Source organism: Ornithodoros turicata, chromosome 2 (assembly GCF_037126465.1).
Source record: "Ornithodoros turicata isolate Travis chromosome 2, ASM3712646v1, whole genome shotgun sequence".
In the NCBI taxonomy this organism is placed as follows: domain Eukaryota; kingdom Metazoa; phylum Arthropoda; class Arachnida; order Ixodida; family Argasidae; genus Ornithodoros; species Ornithodoros turicata.
Window position 1 is genome coordinate 136,258,151 of NC_088202.1, and position 24,626 is coordinate 136,282,776.

At 47.4% G+C, this 24,626-nt stretch overlaps 1 protein-coding gene across 3 annotated transcripts in view; it reads left to right on the forward strand.

Annotated features, from left to right (window-relative positions):
- LOC135386180 (sperm-specific sodium:proton exchanger-like) overlaps window positions 1-15,631 on the forward strand; it is a 29,705-nt gene extending 14,074 nt beyond the window's left edge. For 2 of the 3 annotated variants that reach the window (XM_064615950.1, XM_064615952.1), the window contains 12 exons: window positions 1,271-1,365; window positions 3,301-3,361; window positions 3,955-4,236; window positions 4,756-4,959; window positions 6,956-7,141; window positions 8,957-9,247; window positions 10,167-10,262; window positions 10,461-10,640; window positions 11,405-11,542; window positions 12,672-12,869; window positions 14,197-14,364; window positions 15,545-15,631. In XM_064615950.1, coding sequence (XP_064472020.1) covers window positions 1,271-1,365; window positions 3,301-3,361; window positions 3,955-4,236; window positions 4,756-4,959; window positions 6,956-7,141; window positions 8,957-9,247; window positions 10,167-10,262; window positions 10,461-10,640; window positions 11,405-11,542; window positions 12,672-12,869; window positions 14,197-14,364; window positions 15,545-15,577 — 1,932 coding nt within the window. In that variant the 3' untranslated portion in view covers window positions 15,578-15,631. The remainder of the gene's footprint in view (window positions 1-1,270; window positions 1,366-3,300; window positions 3,362-3,954; window positions 4,237-4,755; window positions 4,960-6,955; window positions 7,142-8,956; window positions 9,248-10,166; window positions 10,263-10,460; window positions 10,641-11,404; window positions 11,543-12,671; window positions 12,870-14,196; window positions 14,365-15,544) is intronic. The other variant, XM_064615951.1, reaches the window with a different exon arrangement.
- The last annotated feature ends 8,995 nt before the right edge of the window (window positions 15,632-24,626 follow it).

Here is a 24,626-nt window from a genome sequence, read left to right on the forward strand (position 1 = left end):
GGGAGCCTAAGGGTCATACTATACCGACATACATTCCATCGTAACTGTAACCCTCGTATAGTATCCATGACAAGACTTCAGAGCACACGACGTCTCATTCGCCTGTCCGTAGTCCAAACCGGCGAAGTTTTTTCTTGGACCGAAAACCGTTAAATTATTTTTCGGCTTCCCTCCTGAGCGAAAGAAATGTATGCGGTTTCGATTCCGTTCCGGTTCGCACCAAAATAGCGTTTTTTTTCGGTTTTCGGTTCCGGTTTTCGGTTCGCTCCGACACCCTGCTGCTTGATGTTGACGCACACGATTATGTGCGTTGGTGGCTACTATCCCGTAAGTAGACATGCTGGCTACTGAATAGTAGACCATATGAAAGGTTCGTATAAAAAGTGGCACATATGATTCAAGTTCAAGCACATATGATATGATATGATATGATATGATATGATGATTCAAGCACATATGATATGAGTGGCATCAAATCAGCGACAGTGACAGAGCTGTTTATCCTAAGCTCGTCTGTCGCTATGTGCATCGTTCACCCTGCTGATTGTGATCCGCAGCAAAGATCTCCCGTACGTACACTTCCTAGGACGGCCCATAATGCTGCTATTCGCCTCCACGCACACATTCAAAACTGACTCCGGCTCCGCTGTTGCCGGGGGCGACGTGAAGCCGGTACGCGCGCCGCGGAACTCTTCTCGTGCCCTGACACGTGAAGCGGCAACCGCCGCTGCTGCCACTTCTTCTCAGGCACGTGACGCCAACGTCACAGCCAACGTGACTCTCCGAAATGACGAATCTGCATCGCGCACTTTTTGTTTCGTACCTTCGCTTTATCTCACGCCAAGGGAGAGAAGAGTTTCGGCGATGCGACGTACGGACAGGATCTTCGCGGTATTGAGCCCTTAACAGCTATGGCTGTAATATGACCAGAAGCGACATAAGAAATATCCATGTCAATGTTACTGATGATGATGATTCGGGTTTTTCTGGCACATTGGCAACTACGGTCATAAGTCGAGGTTAAAGAAGGAGCTGTATAATTTTCTACAACATTCACATGTTCAAGCATGTTCAACATTCCCAGTGCTTTCAAATGTAAAAAAAGTGAAGGAAATAGAGGCCAGCACGCAACTCGTCTCTTTTTATTGCCGATGTGGCAAGCAGGAATATGCGTATTTACTTTCTCTATTATGTTATTGATCGTGTTGATCATGAAAAGGTGAGGTGTAAAAAAGGAACACTTCATAATGATTGTTCTTGGCCTTTTCAGGTGAGCTTTTCTCGTCAGTTTCAAGAAGGACGAATTCAACGACGCACTCTGCTGATCCTACTGGCAGCTCTAGAATATCCGTACGACACTAAAGAGTAAGATCTGTTTTTAATCATGTAATGGATCCTAGCTGTGCCAGACCAGACGTGACGTGACTCACACGTGTTGCAATGCTGATATTGTGACGTGGTAAATGAAGGGTGACGCGTTCATCTGGTGAGAATATTATGCAGTAGCACTGCCTTGCCGACAGGAGACCCATCCAGCGACATAGAGCTATACTGCACCACACTGATTGTTGTGCGCCTCTTGTCTGGCTTACGTGGTGTGTCACAATCCGGGTGTGTCCCAATGAAGGTGTTGACGACTTCAAATTGAAATCAAATTGTAACGGGTTCAGGACCTTCCTCTGATCATGAGTGCCTCGTATCCTAAGCCTTCAAAAGCGACAGTGCAGACCCCTACCAAAGCTAAACGGACTGTGTGACACGAATTCTTGTCATGCGCAGAGTTACCGTGCGAAGCGCTTCAATTAAAATCGCAGGTAACTATTCATAACCGAACTTTATAGCCAGCGCATTCGAAGCTCGAACGTCACTGACAGTAACTATTTCCATAGTCGTCATGCAGTCACGCCGCCGATTCGAGACAACGCTTTCTAAATGCAGTCGTCAATCACCTTTTACTTTGTCACACACCCTTGTGACGTCAGCGAAGTTGCGGAAGCACGTGCGTGCGTCACCGCGAAACCGAAACCAGATGTGAACCATCCGTACTGTGTAGGATGATATTTTGTATCCGACATGTACACGTAAGTTACAGTCGAATATATCTCTGATCTTATAATTAGTTGCGAGCTCTATACCGGGTGTTCGGCGAAACTCCCCCAGGCCGAATAATTCAAATACGGCTGGTGCTTTCGAATAACTACAGGAATAACTAAGGAAAACATCCTTGAGGCGTCGACCAAGAGCTGGGCAGTGAGCGGCTCCTTTCCGTATGTTCCTTAATTAAATAAAAATCCTAACTTTTAAATGTTACTTCGGGTGCTTTCTGAATGTCTTACGGATCGGAACCTTCAGCGAAAAATAGCCAGAAAAAACATTAATTGGTATCGGTTTACATAGCTCTTGCGCGGAGCAGCGTACCAATGCGCTCTTTCGCTCAGCTATTCGGCTGACAATTACGTGTTCATCCGCCTGGTTTACACAGGGGGGCTGACGGAAGGTGTGAGAACACCCCCACCCTTCTCTGCTCTTCTGGAACACAGCGCTTTCGGTGCTGTTGTTCGATAGGTGAGATGCCTTTATCGTGATGATGACGAATACGCCGTGAGCGCTGTGTACTAATCGGTAGAGACCCAAGCAGCACAATGTGCTGAAAGTCGAGTGCAATCGGTGTGGACGGGTAGGTGGAAGGCCTTGAACAGACCCGTGAAGCTAAATAACATTGATAAGACACCTACCGTGCACTCCCACTGCACTCGACTTACAGCACGTTGTGCTGCTTGGAAAATGATAATTCATACCGAAGCGCCTACTTCCGTCTGTTCCTTATCTTCCGTATCCCACCCCGTGTGTTAACCAGTCCGATGAACACATAATTCACAGCCGGATACCCGAGCGAATCAGCGCATTGGTACGCTTCTTCGCGCACTAAATATGTAAACCGCAACAAATTAATTACCGTACTGAAAAAAAAAAATACTAAGTGTCAACACGTTCTTTTTGGTTTTTTTCCTGGATTATTTTTTGCTGAATGTGCCGATTTGGTAAGGCAGAGGTTCCGAAAGCGTCCGAAGTGAAGTCTAAAAGCTTTATTTACTCTATAAGCTTATCCAAGCGAGCCCTGCTGTTCCTGAATTATTCAGCAGAGGGATTTTCGTGAAGCAACAGATTGAGGGTCCCTATAACATGGCGCTCCTTCAATAAATCGTCACTGCGGATGCATACGGAAAGTACATGGCTTAGGCGGATACTTAATGCTTTGGTCTACTTTTGGCGTACCTAATGATTTTCTGTCCCATTTAGATATCTAGATGCTGCTATGATTCGGCAGCTAGTTGCCATTCCTGACTGGACATACAAGCTGGTAAGCTTTCCATGACAGACTCGGCGCAGGGTTCATTCAGGAGCATGAGAAATGACGCGGGAAACCTGTTCCAGCATTTGCTAACTGTGAAAAAAGTGATGTGGAAAGTTTACTGACAAGAAGCATGTTGTAGCCGCAGCTTGCAGTTGCAGCAAGTTGCAGCTGCAGCTTAACCGCGAGAGGAGAGCCATCTCGTGACTACGTGCCGTCTGTCCCACCCTACATGAGGGCATCATTATTCCGGTCCGAGCTCCGGGAAGCAGCCTTTGAAACTACGTAACATCACAGGCAAAACATCACAGAATGGCCAAACTCTCCTCATAAACGGCTCTGAATCCTCCGGCGCAGTAACACCAGGGACGGACGGATTACTGACGGACTACATTTTGTGACGTCCTTACGTTGAATACATGAAGGGAACAGTTCTCTCCAGTTCTCTCTACAGTTCTGTCCCTCTCCCTCCACTTTTTTTTTAATACAAGCTCAACTATACCTCTCGAAAACCTAGAGTTCAGTTCATAACGTTTTATAGTATACGGCCGTCGATGTGGTTCCAACTGCGCCATGTTCGATCACTACAAACACATTTTCAGAAGAAGCGGTGGAGTGGCGACGAAGTTGTAGATCCCCAGCACACGGGCTCGGAGGACTGGCCAACACCCCAAGAATGGCATGGCACGACGTTGCGTGAGATGATGCTGGACGGTTTCGAGCACTCTTACTACGGAGTGGTGGTGGTGGCGTCAACCTTTGCCTACATTTTATGCTCTCTGGGCGTCGCCATAGCCTACTACAAGAACTTATGGACGGACTACCCCTGCATAGTAATTGAGACGATTTATGTCGGTACCTTCATGGCGGAGATGCTATCTGTGGTATGTATGCTGTGAATGAGTGCAGGGCTGCATCAAGTGTAGATATACTCTGTCAACCAAGCCTCAACTCCCTTCATTTTTAATTGTCTTTCGTCATATATCTGGTGTGTGGGTCAGCTCACCGGCACCGTATCCACAGAGCTCTGCTAACCTTCCTGGACACTGTAGGACTTTATTTTTCGGACTATCTACGGGCTAAATAATTCCCGAACGCGTGCACGAATCGACGAACTTTTCTTTCTTTTACAAGTAGCAACAACTACTTTATTTCGGTGATAATCAGACGATACCTAGCAAAGTGGTAATTTGGTGAAGATTACAGTAATGTCCGTCTGCGTCCTTGTCTTGCGCAGTCGGTGTCCAGTATGACACACAATTCGAATCGCCTGATGAGAAGATAAACTGCAATACCCATTTTTGTCGGTCACATTTATAAAATTCGTCGTGCTTGCGAACACCCCTGCTCGAGTTGGTTGCCTGTTATGCTTCCGATAATGTATGTGCTTATGGTAATTTCAGTTGTACGTTCATGGCCATCGCTTTCACCGTCTCGATATGTACAACAAGCTGGATATTCTACTTGCTGTGTCGAGTCAAGTGATGCTGGCACTCCACTTTGCTGTCCGACTGTCGAAGGAGCGATCTATCTCGCGCCTCATCGCCCCTGCGGTCATGATAATGCTCTGCGCAGGCCGTTTAGCGCATATCTTCAAATATGTTGATGTAAGTAATGAACTAAGTGTACTGTTTGGCGCGCTACCGCTGCACATATTGGGAAGCAGGAACTCCTGGGTCTCTATCACATGGTGGTAGACTCTTCCCATACATGGTCGCCCACGCGGGAAAGAAGGTTGCTCCATAAATTGACGTAACGTGTAATGTCTTGACGAGTACAACTAAACAGTATGCGAGCCTCAGTCGGTCGAAGCACAAACGAAGACAGTCTGTAAAAACCAGCATAGTGATGGTAGAAATGTAGCGTTTTATTTTATTGCAATACACTGAATTCTAACACGCACGCACGCACGCACGCACAAACAGCAAGAGAGTACTACTAGATGACTAATTGCCAAAAATTCATTAATTAACCCTTTTATTATGGAATCTTTCTGGAATGGAATTTTTCTGTGAAAGCGAGATTGCAGAATGGGAGACAATCTTCGATGAAAGGCGTTCCATTTTTAGATAATCGTGAAACCTGCACGTACGTTGAAATATCCATAGCCGAATTTCGCTACGCAAATCATCATCTCTTTGCATACAATATTGTTTCAACTTGAAAAACGAAATAGAAAAATCAGAGAAACTGCTAGCTGACATTGTTGACAGTGAATGGCTTCTGGTTTGCTACTTTAACATAATTCCTCAAAATATGACATACAATGGGCTTTGTACATAACTGTTCCATCTATATTTTTCAGTATGTCATTATCTAACTAAAGTGCTTGTCACTATAGTGCATGTGAACACCGAAATGCTTTGCCAATCACTTGTTGAGGTTCAGGAGCCACAAGAAGTGCTCACATGTATATATTCTGGGGCGACAGGGGCAGCACGCCCTGCATAAAGGGTAAAAATAATACATCTGTCAGCTAGGATATTCCATCACCACCGGTCTGGACTCGCGTTGAGGAAGACCAGCTATACTCTATACGCATAAAAACCTGGTTTTTATTCCAATATGTTCACTATATTATTTGAGAGGGTAGCTCCTGAGAGGTAGCTTCTGCTTGATGGTCAAGGGCTCTGAGTTACACAGCAGGTCATTGTGGACCTCATGGCTGCGTGTTTTGGACGCTTGACTATGAAGCAGTAGCGCAGTAAGCAATAGCGCAGTAAAGGGAAACTCCACAGCGCTATCATAAGTTGGGCGACGTTTCTCGTTAGGGTGACAACTCTTGCGCTGTAGTTGTAAGGTTGAACCCCTCGCATATAGTAATAATAATAATAATTCAAGACAACTATGATCGTGAGCGACGCCACAGTGGTTGGTCTGCGTATTAATTTTGGCCACCTAAGGGTTCTTTAACCAGCGCTAAAATCTCATCTCACGGCACACGGTATTTAACGCGAAAGACTGCGTGTCAAAGCAATGTGTTTGTCTTCTACGGTTCCCTAATATGTGCGGCTTGAGGCCGCTGCGCTACAAACGATCAGTTCAGGGAAACGTACATGTTTGCATAATTATAATGATACGATAATCTTCAGCTGTGTTACATGTCTGTCGTACCCAGTGCTGGATTTAGGGGGCGGGGTGTTCGATGGGGCACTTGTCCCGGGGCCCCCACCACAAAGGAGCCCCACCAGAAAAGGTCTTGTCCAAAGGAAATCTGTTTTGCATGCCACCCATGCAACTGCATGTACCTGTGAGGCACGTCTATGATCTACATTATTTCCTTTTGTACATAATAAATGCAACTGCAGCAACATGTAAGCGGCGCAAGAATAGCCACAGTTATACTTCGTCGTCAAGAAAGATGGAAGAAACGGAACCTTGGTAAAAATATGTTCTCCGTCCACCCATATCGACCCGGAATAACATGGATAGACATAGAATACACGATGGGGCCCCCACAGCACAGTGCCCCCGGGGGCCCCACCACTGTAAATCCGGCACTGGTCATACCCACGCTATGTCCGATAATATATTTGATTTTGGTGAGGAACTGGCGCCTTTCTGTGCCGAAACGATATTGACAATTGAAGTTCAATGCTTCAGATTCCATGCCGGTTTCTAGCCAAGATGATCGAAGCGCGAATCGACAGCGTCATCTACGACTCTTACGAGGTTGCGTTGGCTATGGTTACGAGCGAAGAGGAGGTGCAAGAGTGCATTTCCAAGACCGTCGACAGTGAAGAGCTGGCACAAAAGATACGTACGCTGGCTGGACGGAACCGACTGCAGGTAATATCCCCTAAGTAGTATCTCGGAAACGAACGACACCAACAGCATAACGAAGCAATGCACATTCAAGCTCTATATAATCGTTGGAATTGAATGTATGTCGAAGGTCATGCAAAATGGTTGAACCTCATCGCACAAGAGGTTTCTTTCTCTTGTCTATTTTTTTTTTGTGTGTGTTTTTTAACATGTGGACATCAGCCATAGACTAGCCGTCGTTGTATTCTTGGCAAATGCTTGTACTTCGCGATCGAGGTTCCTATAAATACTCGTTCTAGAATTGCATCTCACAATGCCATTGGTGTACATGATGTCCACGGTTGTGAGGCCCGACACCGGCAAGTCACCACCACTATCACCACCACTATCATGTAATCTGGCCTCGTATCTCTCTATCGTGCACTAATCCCCGTGAAAAAAAAAAAAGAAGGGATGCATAATTGTGCAGCCGGTCTAAAGAACGTAAAGCGGGGTCCCATAGCAGCAGTGCTGCCGAGCTGCAGAAATTCCCTGCTGCTCCCGTATCCGACTTTTTGGTTGCTGTGCTGTCCTGTTGCTCTGCAGCCTGAGCAGCCGGTCTCGCAAGCCAATCAGGAGGTTGGTTGGTATTGTTTTCGTTCGACTGTGTTTAGGGTTAGTAGGGCGCAGAGTGACGGTGTGTCTGGTTGTTGTGTGATTTGTTTCTGAAGACATGGGCACGCTTGTGATTGACAGTAGTTTGGAGAGTGTTCATTCATCGGGACTGCGTGAAGTGCGCTTTCAGGACATAACTCAGTTGATTAAGTTCAATAAAGTGTTCGACCGAACCTCCATGATACATATGTTGTGTACCAGAGTTGTAGCTAACATTTTCATTTGTTTTCTGGAAAGTATACTTCAAAACCCGTGACCTGGTAACGTACAAGCAAATTACGTTCAGGTCCATGCTGTGTGAAAACCATACCGACCAGATTTCTTGTGAGGGTCGACGACATGTAGGTTGTTGTAAATGAAACTGACTCTTGAAAAGGGTGGTGGTGGTGGTGGTGGTGGTTGGTAAAATAACAAGAGATAGACAATGTTCAGGCTACAAAAAGGTTCGGTAGAGATAGACAATGAACTCGTTACCTTATGAAAACAGGCAGAAACTATAGTGATGACTAGCAGAAGAGGTCGCAATAAATGAAAATATCGAATCATAGTAACGAGGCGATATTAATACGACAAAATCCTGTAGAAGAGTCTCCGTACAACCGCGGCAGATACTGCACAGCAGTGCGAAAGGACGAACCTACGTTGAATGTCACGATACTTCCTACATATAAACGAAGAGCAAAATTAGATAATATGAGGCTCGGACCAACCCCACAATCATTTCACAGTCCACTTGTGAGCTACATATCCATAATATATCCCACTCATATCGGCCTTTCAGGTAGAATTGCATTCCTACGTGTGTGTACTAAAAGGCTTAGCTACTGCGTACGCCTTCGGAATGTTCCAAACGTAAACAATGCCATAGTTGCCAACACGGTTTGGACCTCCTACGCCGTTTCTGCCGCTAATTCAAAACGAAGCTATGGGACGCCTCTATAGCAGCAGAGCCGCCGCAGCAGAAAACTGCTCTGCTGCCATGTTGCCGTGTTGCTGCTGCCGAACCGCTGCTGCTTTGCTACTGCTGCTCCCATAAAGCTATGGGGACCCGGCCCGTAGATTCATTTCCTTTTTCTTTACACTGGCTCGGGACCCTTTCGGAGTGGGTAATTGACTTAGGTGACGGCGTGTTAGCATCTGAAGTTAGCAAGGCTTTGCGGTTTAGCTGTACCCGCTCTGTTCCAGGTCCTGAAACACCTAGTGAGCATACAGAGCAACTTCCCTGGAGTAGCTGTGGCCTTCAAGAGCCGCCAAGCATGTCAGGCTGTGCTTAACCACGTCTTTCACACCGTGGTAGACTTGCATGAAAGCGGCACTCTCGACAGGCCCGAGTTCCGCAAGGTTCGACGCGAGATCACGGCAGCTATGAAACGCTCTCTGTACGCGCCGCGAAGTTTTCGGTGTAGCTACAAGCCCATCGCTGTACTACGAAGCATCCCATGGCTGTCCAAGGCATCGCTTCGACAATTCATAGCTGTGAGCATCCTTTGCATCTCTTGCATTAGGACCACACGAAAGAGCTTTCGCGACCTTGGAATACACGGTGATGTTGATTTCAACCGCTTGGAGCGTTGTACTCATGAGGTTCCGCCTTAAAAAAGACTACCAAGACTTCAAGACTTCGAAGCAGAGCTGGCGACTCTGCTGTAAATGGCGGTAAATTATTTGAAATTGAAGTAGTTGAAGGTAATTAAGATTAAGAGGTAAGAGAGGTAGAAGTAATTAAAGCAAGAAAGGTTTAAAGGTAATAAACGCAAGATATATGCTATTAAGAGAAATATTCAACGAAATTAAAGATTACCTCGGAGGTAATTAAGGAAAATTGAGAGTAATTAAAGCAAGCAAACGTAATTAAAGGGAATTAAATAAAATTTAAGATTACCACAGATAACTTGCCCTCGGTAATTAAAGGATATTTAAAGGGCAATTCAAAGTAATTGCGGCAAAGTCTAATTACGGTCTAATTAAATAGAGGAGGTGGACAACTGGAAGTCAGGTTTGACCGGAAGTGGAGAACCGGAAGTTGGGTTTAGACCGCAAGTTAATATCCGTCAAGTCAAAGTCAAAAGGTCAAAAAGTCAGTATGGACCGGATAAGGCGCCTAATGCTAACGCATTTCTCTCTCATTTACCCTTAAATCGCCACTGATTTTTAGGCAAAATTATTAGCAAATGCAATTATCGAGCAGTTGTTTTGCGCTCAATCGATACCGTGCGGCGACGAGAGATCATTTCAACACTGGACGCTACAACCTTTCATTTTTTCGGCGTTCATTCGCGCGCACAAGTCTGTGGGAGATATCATAAGGGGAGATTCTGAAATGCTTTTTCGTTCTCAGTGCTTTGTATCATAACATGCATCCTGTGTAGTTATACAGCGCTTCTTCATATTACAGCTGAAGATCCGACCAGTATCTTACGAACCAGGCGAAACAATTATAGAGAGAAAAACTCATCACGACGTCATAGTCACTTACTCGGGCGTCGTTAAGGTAAGAAGCGGCGGACGCTTTCACTAAATGGTGTCTCATTTCGAAATTGTCCCCTTAAATGTGTCTTAGAACAGATATGTGAACTCGTGCTCCCGCTGCCAACAAAACAGCTATCTATTATGTTGTAAATAAGGACATTGCAACATATTATGCCGTATGTTCGTAGAGTGGTATCCGCAAAAGTCATACAATGCGCAGGTGTCCGGCCGTGTAGAAACTCGCAACGACGGTGCATTGGCCAACAGTGCTTCATTCCTGTATTTCGTGAGCAAAGACAGCCTGGAGGACTTTGTCATGGCACCAGAAGTGATCGGCACCCTAAGTATCGTCACTACCGGAGTCTCTGTCACTGAAGTCAAGGCGGAGACCGCAGTTAACGTAAGGAATAATAGAAGTGGTGGAACGGATAGGATTTCGTTTGTCGGCGAACATGTGGCGATCGCCGCCATCGCTCGTTGCCGTGAGTGCAGCTGGAGCGAACCAAGACGACGGTGGTGGCTGCATCCTTGACATTACCGGTCGTCCTCAAGAACCTTCAGAGACGTTTGCTGTGAGAAGCCAAACTGACTCATGTTCAGGTCGTATAGTTGTGACGACAAGTACATTTAGCGCATTATGTAGCGAAGGCTAATCCTTGTGGTCTCACTCTTGACTGTATTTTCGAGAAGTACCTTCTGTGGACCACAGTTTCTAAAAAGCTGGAAGTCGTTTGCAAAATTTCTTTTGAGGCTGTCACATCAAAACCCTCACGTTCACGAATGAAATATGGTTGTGCTGTGGTATCACAGCGCGTCGCTCTGTACCGCTTTGGACTGAAGCAGCCAGTTTCTTGCACGGTCTGCCGTCTCTTACGGGTTGCCGTGAGCCACTAGGAACGACGTGCCATAGCCCGGAGTGTAGTGCGTCCGGAACAGCACATATTTTTAGTTATGTCATATAGATCGTTTCATATGGAACAGCGATAAAGAGGGTGAATTTGCGGTGACAAACGTCCATACTTAAAGCCCTGTGTTTGTCTCTCTCCGTTACTCTCGGGATCCCTAGTGTAATGCAGCCTGTGCCACCATGCAGCACAGTGTATAGGTAATCTTAGTAAAGTAATATAGATAAAAATAGACTTGAACACGAATGTTATTTTCCAGGGCTACCTCATCCCAAAAGCTCGTGTTCTGGAAGCCATCGCAGTGTTCACGGAAAGACCGAGTTTCCTCTACCAGCTCTGGACATACATCGGTCGCCGCGTGGCTGCTCAATTGCTCCAGGCTCATCCTATGTTCCAAGTATGAAGATTTATTTGCGAAGCCAATACATAACCAGAACATAACACACAAAACGCAGACTAACGGCACGAATAACTGCTTTCTCGTTTCTCTAGACCGCGCATTGTGTACTTCTGTATGTTGTACCTTTACCAACAAGCCCACATGATGACATAAATATAAACCATATAAACCCCCGTGGCCGTAGAACAGTATACAGCCCAATTGCATACCTTTTGTTAAGAACGCGCTGGAAAATAGCGTCTGTGATAAATTACTTCTGCAATTGTAGCATTCCAGCTTTGAAGGCCCCAGTTCTCCTTATACACACACCCTAGACCCCTTTTCACTGCATTTTTCGCAATAGCTTTCTTAGCTTCGACACTTTCGATAATCCTACTTTTATATCTCCTAGGGTTGACCACAGTTTTAAAGTCCAGCTCACAATGTGTACTCACGATTACTGTTTGCGCTCATTTATTTGCCGTACAGCGAATCACTGGAATGCTCTTCTCCAGCCTGTAGTCTTGCTGCGATCGGAATCGGAACAGTTCAAAGCTGCTGTGACTAATTATGTCCCTAGTCAACAGTAATCTTCATTCCCTCTTCAGTATTTGTACTTGGCGGTCCCAACCATCTTAGCGTGTGGCGCTCCCGGTGTTTTTCTTTATTTTTGTGGTTGTTGATAGTTACATGATGTTTATCAGGTGTTCTTTATTAGCATATGTATTGAGAGTGTTCTGTTTGGCAACTACGATGAACTTATTAGCTGTATACTCTATTCTCTGTACTGCTTTTTCTAGACAGATTGCTCGTGCCTCCGTTATGTAGCTCCCTACGAGCCTTTGGCGTATAACGAAATAAAGATATTGTTGGCAAGACCTGACTTGAAGGAGGAGGATTTTGAGGAAAAGATACGTGCGGAGATCGCAACATTTGTTGACATTTGCAACATTTGTGATTTGTTGACATTTTGTCTCGAGCTTTACAAAAAAAAAAAAAAAAAATGTAACGGTGCCTCTTCGTGTACCTTGAACCCCAGTCCAGAAAAGTCATAGATGAAATTTCGCGCGTTCAGGCACCTAGATACACATGACGTGAAAATGCAGAATGCAGTGCAGAAATACTTCCCCTTTTCCTCTTGCTTCAGATGTGGCCGACGAAGAAAATTCTCCTGCGCCTGGAAAATATTGTTCTCCCTAACCTGGAGCACGCACGCAGCTTTCTGGTAACACCAGACATTGAAGAAGTGGTCCTTATTCAGGGTATCATTGAAGACGCCGAAGAAAGCAGTACCTACATCGGGCCCATCTACATACCAAGAGCTGTTAGAAAAATTATTTTCCCCGTAAGTACTTGCTTCCACATGGTGGATGAGCAAGAGTGCGGCTGTTTATGCTTGCAACAGACCCACAGGAACACCCAAAGACGTGGGCCCTGTTATTGAAATGTACCAATACTCGAAGATGACTCAGGTTAAGCAATCTATATTGAACGCTTTTAAGAAAATAAATCGCACCAGCTGGATGTCAGCGACGCTCCTTTTTCGCCATCTTGCTTTGCAGGAGTTATTTGGAATTGCAGCCTGACAGCGGTACAAAAGGAAATGGACTCTCTTGTTGAAACGTTCGTGATCACGAACGTTTCAACAAGAGAGTCCATTTCCTTTTGTACCGCTGTCAGGCTGCAATTCCAAATAACTCCTGCAAAGCAAGATGGCGAAAAAGGAGCGTCGCTGACATCCAGCTGGTGCGATTTATTTTCACCATATGCGCCTCCCTTTTTCCACGTGGAGATGCCTTCCAAGAAGAAAACACCAAGAAGGTTTCGCAAAATTCGTTCGTGTGTTTTCATAAAACGTCGAATTCAAAACCAGCTGAACCGGTTGAACCCGCCATTCCCTGCTTCGCCCTTCCGGTCATGTAACCGGCATCGCCAGCGGGACTCCGAATTGCTCAGCGGACGGCGTCGTCAGGCTGGTTGCATGCAATCCGATACCACCGAAAGCATGAACGGAGATGTTTCTAGCGACAGTTCGGTAGGAGATCGCGAGTCGAAAGAGCGCATTTTGTGACAGACAGCCTGCCACCATAATCGACTCCAGTGATGTCGGTCCGCACACTGTTGCCTGAATTCAACCGGGAGCGCGCAGCCTTAGTCTAAGACGGCGAATTTAATTTAATTCAATAAAACCCGATGAATTTCATTTTCTAATGTTTCCGACCTTTGAAAACGATATATTCCGGTTACATGTATTTCACGTAGCCATTATTTCGATCCTTTCCTTCAGTTTAACTGCGTTTTTTGTCCAGACACACCACCACTAAACCACGGACTACGCAGCGGGTGGTTCCCGTTCCTTGGAGTCAAAGGAGCGGCTTCTTTAAAACGAGGACAGAGGTGGTTTACACTACGCGTTGCCAATCATCTCCTGTAAAGAGGCCGGGCATCTCAGTCGTTCGTTTAAAAGCGGGTGTTAAAGCCTTTACCTGCTCGCAACTTCTTACCGCAGCGGAAAACTTATTTGCTACAATATGCCGCTGGACACAACACTTGTAGCCGCTAGATATAATAAACTAATGGTCGGTCGAGGTGCTTGTAATCCCCTCGTGATAGTCGGAGGTGATGGCAACACCTTTCCGTTGTTGGCCTTACAGCTGTGATACTCATTGCAGGGCGAAGCAGGAGTCCGACCACTGCCGGTCGTGGTACTGATAGCGAAGCGTCACTACCGCCCTCCAGCAAACCTAGAATGGTCTGACAAAGTAATGGCTGACTCTGGGGGTCAGGTGCTCTCCGAGCCTTCATTTTCCGAAGAGGAAAAGACGTCCTCCGAGAACGAGGTAACATTTAGGTTGTCTTGCCAATACGAGAAGGTTCCCAACGAGGCCTTGCAAAGCATCTACCATTCCTTTATCGAGTATATGCATACCAATGACCTACTAGATTATACCGACCGTGTCATAATCAGGAACCGCTCTGAGGAGCCCGTCCGCTAGTTGCGCTATACATCATGATTGGACAATGGAGATTTGAATTACGACGTATACGACTACCGTAGCAGACGACAGCAACAGCTCCTATGAAAACGCGTAGAATGATGATGATAATCAACTTTAGCAAGAAGCATCTCCCGTAGGACATCCACGGCTTGTACAAAAATACTAAGATAGGGTACTAAAGTATTGTAGAAATTCAGGAAGCAATAACCGGGCCGACGAGTAAGGGTGGTAAGGGGTGCCGATGATATCCTAGCTATAATCGAGTAGGTCGTGTGCATGCCTTCCCCGTGACTTGGTAGGAGAAGGGATAGTGAAGCACAGAAATAGGCAATAGAAATTAACGACGAACGCTTCGCGCTATTTCGCCGAAAGCGAAAGTTGTCTGTCAGGTCCACCTGAGACATAACAACGTTGAGACTATTGCTGGGCAGAAGCGCTTTGCTGGATGCTTCAGGCCATCGTGCTTCAGATACTCTTCCGCCGACTCCAGAATCGCGCTCCCCCCTTTATACTTCCTTATACTTCCACTTTATTTATTATTATTTACATATACATTACACATACACATACACATTATTTACATAGATTATTATTTACAACATTTATTTATTATATTATTTACAGCTATCGCTGTAAAAGAATAAGATAGACCGAACACACACGACGGCACACGCATCACGAACGGCATTCAGTGCATCATAGATGAAATGGCTTTTATGGTAACACCTACGATAACGTTTAGTGTATTAATAATAAGTAGTAAATAATGTAGTGGCAATGTACAGGGATATTATTCTATAGAATGCTGCTTCTTCTCGAGGCAGGAAAGAGCACCATTAACTATATACGACATGGACCTCACGTTCGACGAATTGTTTGAAGGGCATATACGTTGCTAAACCTAATTCCATCGACATGTTACACATTGTGTTATGCATCAGCCGACGCTCGGTGATTTTAGCCGTTAAGGATCATCGATAGTTTGGGATATTTAGACTAATGTTCCGTTTTAAAATTTCAGGATACACCTGGTTGGCACCTTGGGTCCTCGTGAGCAGATAATTCGCATTGTCCGGTCATACTTTCCCAATAAACTGTTTAACATGCCGGTGTGCTCGTAATGTTGCTCGAAATGTATGGACAACGATGGCTGCACCGGTTAACTCGAGACCAGCTCAGCGTGGATTCTTTACCAAAAACACACTGCCTGCCATCAGTTACATATAGACTGACCGTGATGTCGTCGGTCGGGCAAGCGCCACATAGTAGCACTCTTCGGTCTTTGATCTACCGTTAGCCCGACAAGTCCCTTAATAGAGAGTCCACCAAGTTTGCAGGAATTACGTCCTGTGGTAGAGTTCCTTATGCACTGCTGAAGACCATCACACACTCAGGGCAGCGCAGGCCAGTAAAGCCGCAGCGCGTAGTCGTGTAACGCTTACTTGATGGAAGCCTAGTAATTAGCCCTGGAAGTAGTCCCATAAAGATAGTCCCTTTCTGTAGTAAATGCGAGGGAAAGCAGTTTGAATCAAACCATCAACCGTGATACCTGTGAAGTTGGCTGAGTTATACCAGCCTTATCCCATCAAATTGAGCACGAGCACTTATTTACGTAGACTGTTGCATTCGGAAGAAAATTTGTGAAGTTCAGTGCGAATTTGCAATCCGGGAGAGTATTTGCAGTCTAGGGGACTAAAAGCTGCAATTACTCCCCATTTTACTCATTTTTAGGGTGTGGCTGCGTTCCTAAAGCTGCTAAAGTTAACTCGGGAGGAGCGTCGTTTAAAAACGAGTTACTCAATGACGTCAGTACCTGAGTTTCAAAACCAGGTCGAGTGAACCAGCGAGTTAACTCTCTCAACTCACCTTCCCAGGGTCAGAAGGCATGGGTAAGACCGTGTAGTGCCGTCACGCTCGTCGCGTCTCCTCTCTTGGTACTTGCAAACGAAACAGTTGTTGGGATTTTTCGACACGACGTAGCCATCCTGTGGGAGACCCCATAACGTCTTCCCACCCATCCTCTCCGAAAAGAAGCCTCTCCCCTCCATGCTTATCCGATGAGAGTGTGACATGCGTTCCCAAACCCACTCGACCGGCTAGCTACTGTATGGTCACGTGGTACAAACCTGTCACGTGATCTACTCTACTCTGCAGTAGGTTTAGGAACACACATGCCTCGCTCAAGGAGAAAGGCGCCGTCCAGACGCCTCCACCGCTGCGGCATTCTTTTCCTCAAGGCCGTGCTCTGATTGGTGGTGTAGGGAATCACGTTTTCACCTTTTTCCAGAAAGACCAGCTCCCGTGGCGTAGTAGTTAGGATGATAGCTTCCCACGCCGAGACTAGGAGGTGACACGGGTTCGAATCCTGTCACCGGCTGTGCTGTCTGAGGTTTTCCCTGGATTTTCCGAAGACTTTCCAGACGAATGTCGGCACAGTTCCCCCTGAAGTCGGCCCAGGACGCATACTAACCCCCCTGTCCCCCACTCCTTCCTGCTGTACTCTCTCCATCTGTCCACGTCTGTACGTCGCTCATATAGCCACAGTTGCTTCGCGGCGGTAACACGGAATTTAAAAAAAATTTCCAGAAAGGGAATTCCGGCATACTCTCAACATCGGCTGTCCTCTCAACATCCGGTGTCTGCTCTTGTCGTGTATTCAATCGAATAACAATCAAACTGCGCATTTTTTGCGTGGTATTTTCGACACTGTTGTCAGTGGTCAACAAGGATGAAAATGAGACCATGGTCGACTGGTACGGATGCAACCATCCATTTAAAGGGGTTTCACACACTGTTTTGGTGCCCTTAAGATTATCTGATGGACCATGAAGATATCATACGTGTTTTCAGTCACTATGATTTCCTCGTCAGCGTTCTGATGGCAATTGAGGGCAACCCATGCACGTGCTATACTCTCAGAAGAAAAAGGAGTCATCCTCGTTTCGACTCAACGTCGAGTTTCGAGAATTAGCGATGTGGGAGGATGCGACCTATTTGAGAAGTCTTTTTGGGAGCATCTACACCAAGGAAGAAAAGCGACCATCCTAAAAACGGACTTGCGGTCCCCGTCCACAATAATGCTGGTGCACACTTGAAAGACCGAGCAATGCAAGTGATTCTAAATTAAATTCATTCCTGGAATTGAGAATACGGGACAGTCTCGCCTTCGCTGGTTTTAAAAACATCCGCCTTCTGTTGCTGAATCCTTTTCGTACATTGGACGTATGTCCGTCACCAGTCGGTACAAATGATGGAAATATCGTTTGTCGCTCCTTTCTGTGTTCTGCCTACGGCGTCTGTCTCCGTTTCCTTGCATAGTTTGTTTGGAGTCCGTCTTCACGCTACCTAAACGGCGGAGGTACAACACCGTGAACCATTTCGTTGGCTGATCGTTTTCCATCTGGACTTCGCAGGATCGTTTCCCACTCTGACGGATGAACTTTGCCAGAATCCATTTAGGGTGACTGCTGAAGTTCCGTACATGCCACTTGTCCTTGTATTTCTCCTCCCTTGCCGATGAGTCTTCGTTCATCAGATCGAGAGGTGTTCTCAGATTCCTCCCAAACATCAGTTGGGTTGGTGTCTGTCCCGTAGTTGCATGCGGTGATGAATGCTGGAAAAACAGAAAACGTGAAAGCCGGCAAAGAACCGAACCCTCTTCGAGTTTCTTGAGCGTCTGTTTTGCTTCTGCCACAATACGCTCCGCTTGACCATTTGTGGCGGGAGGATAGGGGGCACTGGTAACATTCTTGATACCATTCTTAGCGAAAAAATCCTGCATCTCGCCTGACACAAATGTCGTGTCATTATCAGTGACGATGGGCTTGGGCAGCTCGGAAGTGGCGAACAAGGTACGAAAGATATCTGCCGTTGACGATGAAGCAAGTGAGGGTGCTGGTCTCACTTCGATCCACTTTGTAGCGGCGTCGACAACGACCAAGTAGAAGCGACCATTGATGGGACCGGCAAAGTCAGCATGAAGGACCGACCGGGGTTCTTGGAGTCTGGTCCATTGAGGAGGTGGTGTTGAAGGTGGGAGCCGCTTATTGCTTTGGCATGCAGGACACCTGCGTGCGCAATCTTCAATGGCGTTGTCCAACTTCGGCCACTAGAAATGAGACCTGGTGCACCTCTTCATGCCCACCATGCCTGGATGGTTTGCGTGGAGCATGGCCAGGGCTTGGCATGGCCTTGCTTTGGGTGGAAGCACAACGCTGTTACCCCATAGTATACACTCTCGCTGTAAGGACAGCTCGTTGAATCGTGCTCTGTAAGGACGAAACGAAATGTCGTCCATCAACACACGGACGTCACCGGTTTCAACGCACTTGTAAACGCCCTGGAGCGTGCTGTCTTCTTTCGTGAGTGCGGCAATGTTTTTCGCGGTCAGAGGTAGATATTTGGCGGCTTCTAGGAGTAAGACATGCGCTGGTGCAGCAGGCTCGTCGATAGTACTTGGAAGGGGCAGCCGACTGAGTGCGTCCGCGTTAGTGTGCCGTCGTCCTCGACGGTACACCACACAGTAGCTGTACGCACTAAGAATCAAACACCATCTCAACATTCTTGGTGAAGTCGCTAGGTCGCTGGGTCGGCTTGGTGTTGCCCATGATTCCCAGGAGATGGTCGGTCACATTAGTCTCTTCTGGAGATGTACCGGTGAAATGAAAACTATTGCAAGCCCTTCTTTGTCTACTTGGGAATAGTTCCTTTCGGCTGGGCCTAGCGTTCTTGACGCGAATGCCACCGGCGCTTCTTGGCGATCACCCGGGAAAGTACAGCGCCGACAACATAAGGCGAAGCGTCGCAGGAGAGGATGAGAGGTCTTGACTCGTCGTAGTGTGCGAGTACAGTATTTGATAGCAACAAGGCCTTCAAATCATGGAATGCTTTCCTCCCTTCGTCACCCCACTTCCACCTCGCATTCTTGTCGAGCAGACGATGAAGTCTTTCAGCCACGGTGGCTCGGTACTGGAGGAACATACTGTAGAAGCTGATGAGCCCTAGGAATGCTTGGAGCTCCTCCTTTGTTGTAGGTTCTGGGCCATCAACGATAGCTCGTGTTTTTTCGTCTGTAGGTTGAATTCCCTGGGCGTCAATCTTGTACCCCAGAAATTCAACAACGTTGAGGTGAAAGTGACACTTTTTCCTTTTCTTTTCCGGATTTGAGCCCAGCGTCCTTAAGCCGTTGAAGAACCTTCTTTAGACCTCCGTTGTGTTGCTTCTCCGTCGCGGCTCTGATGAGAATGTGGTCTACGTAGACGCAAACTGCTTCTAAGCAGGCCAGCAAGGTCTCCATGAAGCATTGGAAAATGAGGGGCACCAGGGATACACCAAATGGTAGTCGTTTCACCTTATAGAGACCGTTGATGGTCGTTAGCGTTAAGACCTCCGCTGTATCATCGTCCAGCCGGAGTTGATAGGCCTGCGAAAGATCCATCTTGGAGAACTATCTTCCCCCACGTAGCAGCAGCAGTTCCTGAACTGTGGGCAGAGGCTACGCGCGTGCGAAGTGCCGGATTGACCGTGCATCTGTAGTGATGAATTCCTCTTCCTGACAACGACGAGGGGAGTTGCTAGCAACTAGAAGACTGGACCCTTTCCAAGATACCTTGCTGTGCCAGCCTGTCATGCTCGGTCTTGACTGCTTGTTTAAGTGCGTAACGGACAGGCCTGCATTTCCGAAATTGCGGTCGAGCATCGGCCCGCACATCCATGTGGATTGGCTCTCCTTTGTGACCAGACAAAGGTCTATCAAAAACACTTTTCAATTCATCAAGAATGGTGGACGTCTCCTGGAGATCAACTTGATGTAATCCGGCCACAGTGATGCTGAGAATCTGGAACCAGTCGCGCCCTAAGAGGCTGGCTCCGCTGCCGTTGGTGACACGCAAGCTGAGGTTGGCTGCCCCGTTTCCAAGCTTGTCAGTGACTTGAAGAGTTCCCAAACATTGGAACGGGCTGCCTGGCCACGTTTGAAGCCTGGTGTCGTCCGCAATGAGCAGCGGTGGATTAGACGGCCAGATGGAGTGGAACATCTCACTCATCAGCGAAAGCGCCTAAATCAACCTACATTATGAGTGGGCGAACTTCAATCAGCACGTTTGCTGGGAACTTCTCTGGAGAGCCACGGTTGGACAGAAAATATCGTGTAGAGATCTGAGAACTGAGGACCCGGCTCCATCACATCGAGCTATTCATGGGGCTGTGGAGTTCTGCATCTGCTGAAGTCTCCACCAGATGATTGCTGTTGGACTTCCCGGTTTTCTTCTTCATCAGGCACGCTTTCGCCAGGTGGCCCGAATTCTTGCAGAAGTCGCTCACAGCATTTTGGGAACTTACATGTGTCCGGACTGTGGTTCCCATTCCGAGTGCAACGAAAACACTGCATGTTGGCTCTCGGAGCTGGGCTGCCCTGCCCAAATTTCTTTCGTCGCTGCAATTTCTAGGCAGCTCAGGTGTGGTTCCTGGTTCTCCGACTTCATCTGGGCTTGCTGTTTAATTGTAGCTTTGGCGGCTTTAGCGACGTCAAGAGCCCGTTCAATCGTGATATATCTCTTTCAGAGAGAAGTCTGTGCTGGAGACCGGAGTCGTGTAAGCCGCAGTGAAACCGGTCTCATAGCATAATGTCCAATGGCAGCAGGGCAGAGATTTGCGTAGCCGTCGAGATGGCTGCAGTTGGATCTTTTGTAGGGGTTGTTGTGCTGTTCCCACTTGCTGATGCTGCAACAACTGTCGGCGTTGGGTAAGGTGCTGTGCCTGTACGGACTGTATGGCGCAGTTCAGACGGCCCGGTGTCGAACTGCCGGTTGGTGAGGCCTATGATTTCCTTGTAGGGTACTTCGGATTGACGTCTGGGCTGAAGTAAATCTCTTAGCTTTTCGAAGGTGGTCTCTCCACACAGGCTGAAATCCGAGGTGCTCGACCCAAGATGTCCAACTTGTGCCTCGCACATAGTCCTGGATCCGTCCTCGAGCCATAGCCGTCGCAGGTCCGTTCGTCGCCCAAATGTTAGATTCCAAACAACGAGACCAAGGCCGAGTCACAACTTGTAGTTTACTAACTGCGCAAACAACCACCCGAATCGAACAACGATGTGCGAGCGCACTCGCTACGTCTTACACTTCGTCCGCGCTAGCCGTATGTCATATTCACAGTTACAATACAGCCACAGTACCCTGAGTGGGTGCCAAGAGGAAGTGGCACGTAGCCCGAAGGCGACTCGCCACGGGTCATTGTGGGACGGATCAGATGGAGAAGCCTAGGCGACTAGAAGCGATGCGTGGCCGAGATGAACGAAATCACAGCGTGAAGGGGCGCAGGTTTGACGGAACAGCGGCCAAACGAAAGGATGGCGGGAAGGGATGGAGCGACAGAGTAAGCGCGGAAAACAGCAAAAAGAAATTGCTGGCGAATCAAGGCATAGCGCGGACACGAGAGGAAAAAGTGCTCGGCAGTCTCGTCACACAAGGAGTTGACGCAGGATGGACTTGGCGCCAGGCAGGCGCGATGGAGATAGAAGTTAAGCTGCGGAACACCGCAGCGGAACAGAGTGAGGAGGCACTCGATGTGCCGGGAAGGGGCGAAAAGAGGGGCCCAAGAGAGACGGAGGTCGGAATTGGCCGGGTCAGAGAGCGGGAGCCGGGAGTTAAGCTGGCAACGGGCAAGGAGGTCAAAGCGGATAAATATTGCGAGCAAGATGGGCGAGATAAGCGAAATAGCTGCGAGAGTCGAAGATGAGAGCGATGCTTTAGCGACGGCATCCGCAACCTCGTTTTGCGCAATCCCAGCATGTCCAGGGATCCACCTTCACTGACAGGAAGGGCCCCTTTTAAAGGGACGGCCAAATCCATTCCAGTTGATTTCAAAACTATAGTGTCATTTTATTCCCCCTGGACCACTGACCACAGAGTCGAAATTCCCACGCGAAATAGTGGCGTAGTTTGACTATTAGTCCACGGAACACATGACGCAGACGCCGGATGTTGAGAGTATTCCGGAATTCCCTCTCTCGAAAAATGAGATAACGTCACTCCCTAAGAACCAATGAGGGGAAACCTTGAGAAAAGTAATGCCGCGGCTGTGGAGGCGTCTCAGGCCACGTACCAACATGCGGAGAATCTACGCGGGAACGCGAACGCGGCGCGGTAAACTCTTGCCGCTGGGCGGGAAAAGCCACATCCGCTTTACGTTTTTTCGCGACCGCGCACGCCCCCAGCAACGGAGAGCATTGACGGCGTCGTCGCCTGGAAGGTATGTCGCAGCGGTGCTCACGTTTTTCAACAGGCGAATTTATGAAGGAAATAAAATGTCATTGCTGTCTACATTATAGAGCGTTGCATTAAAATGACTTCTTGGGCCCACACTGGAATAAAATTTGGGAGTGCAGGTAAGTAAAGTGTACGATAGTGACCGTCATAGTGTCAGGAAGTCGAAAGCTAAACATTGTTCACAAGAAAAGAATGCGCTGTCGCCACAGCGAGTGAACTCAAAGCCTGCGTTTCTTGCGTCTGTTATGTTGATTTCGCAGAAGCTCAGATGTAAGAACGGCAACGTTCACTACAGTCACTAACTCGACTTCGCTGTCGTTCGCCTTCTTGTCAAACGCGGTCTCAGAAGCTCTCGTGTTGGACGAGATCTCGCTGTGGAGAGTCGCGGGCGGAGGCGGTATAGCTGGGACGGCATGCATACGCGCGGCAAGCGGCAGGCGGTTGCACAGATCTCTGCGGCATTTGCTTACCGGCCATACGAGTAACGGGTGCGTCTGGACCCCGCCTTTGCTCCTCTGAGCGCTGCGCTCTCACTCCTCCGCTTAGGGAGTGACGTCACACCGCCGGAGCTCCTGCGACCGCGTTTGTTTAATACCCCAGTCAGACGGACTAATTTAGTGTCACTTTCAGCGAGTGACATTTGCACTTAGTGTCATTCCTATGCTGTCACACGACATCTTTTAGTGACACTGGACAGAAAGTGCACTAACGATTTAGTGAGTTCCCCAAACTCACTTCACTTGTCTTCGGCGGACAAAGCCTGTAGCCTCGACGGCAGGCTTTGTGGCACAGGTAAAAATATTGAGAAAATGCGAGGGGTCCCGACATCACAATATTTTTAAACAAGTATTTTCAACGGCGTGTTTATTTCATTTAAGTACAGTGTGAGACGGTGCAAAAAAAAAAACATGTCATTACTCTCGTTAACAGCCTGTGAGAACTTCGCGTTCTCAGCAATCCAGCAGCGGCCATTTTTGTTGTGGCACATGTTTGAGGCCAATTTGTTTAATGTTGGAAGAAAATTAACAGGAAGTGTTTCTAAATCAAAGAAAACATTCTGAGGAACGTATTGTGGCGCACGCCTGGAAATTTTGCCGCTGTTTATTCTTATTTATCGTAATTGCCATCACTACATAAGTGACACTTACTTAAGCCGTGTAGCAAGCACGTAGTGAAAGTGACATTCGCTGGTTGGAGTGCACTACGTGAAAATGACACTAAATCATCTCGTGTGACAGGAGTATAACATCTAAGCACATTTCGGACGAAAAGTTAGCAGGGCGGATTGTCGGCCGATGCCGAACGTAGTGGTATCGGTTTCATAGATGGGTTTCTCGATGCGACCATCCCTTCAAATGAAATTGGTTATTGAAGCTGGCCCTTTTCTGCCGTGTAAACCTTGTATTGTAGTTTTAAAGGGGAAACATTGTTGCTAGGAACCCATATTCTGGCGATGCGAACTGCGGCAATGGTTTCTGCGTGGCGACTTTGCTGCGTTTGACACCATTCTGTGGTTCGTACGAACCTTTGTACAGATGTTCACTTGGTAGCGTATGAATATGCTGCGCCTATGTCAATTTTTTCATAGCTGCATGCGGTGAACTGGGTGCAAACATCGTGCAAAAAAAGTGGCAATACGTCTCAGTTGCGCTAATTGGGTCCCTATAACTCACGCTTGCTGCATCATTCTTCTTGATGCGTGGCAAATGATATCTATTGACCGTCTAAAGGTCTTCGAAAATCGGTGAAATAACCATTGGAATGTGTTCTGTATGTACGCTGAAGAGCAAAGAGGCCAAGGTAAATACACCTAGGAAAATCTGCGAGACAGTGGAC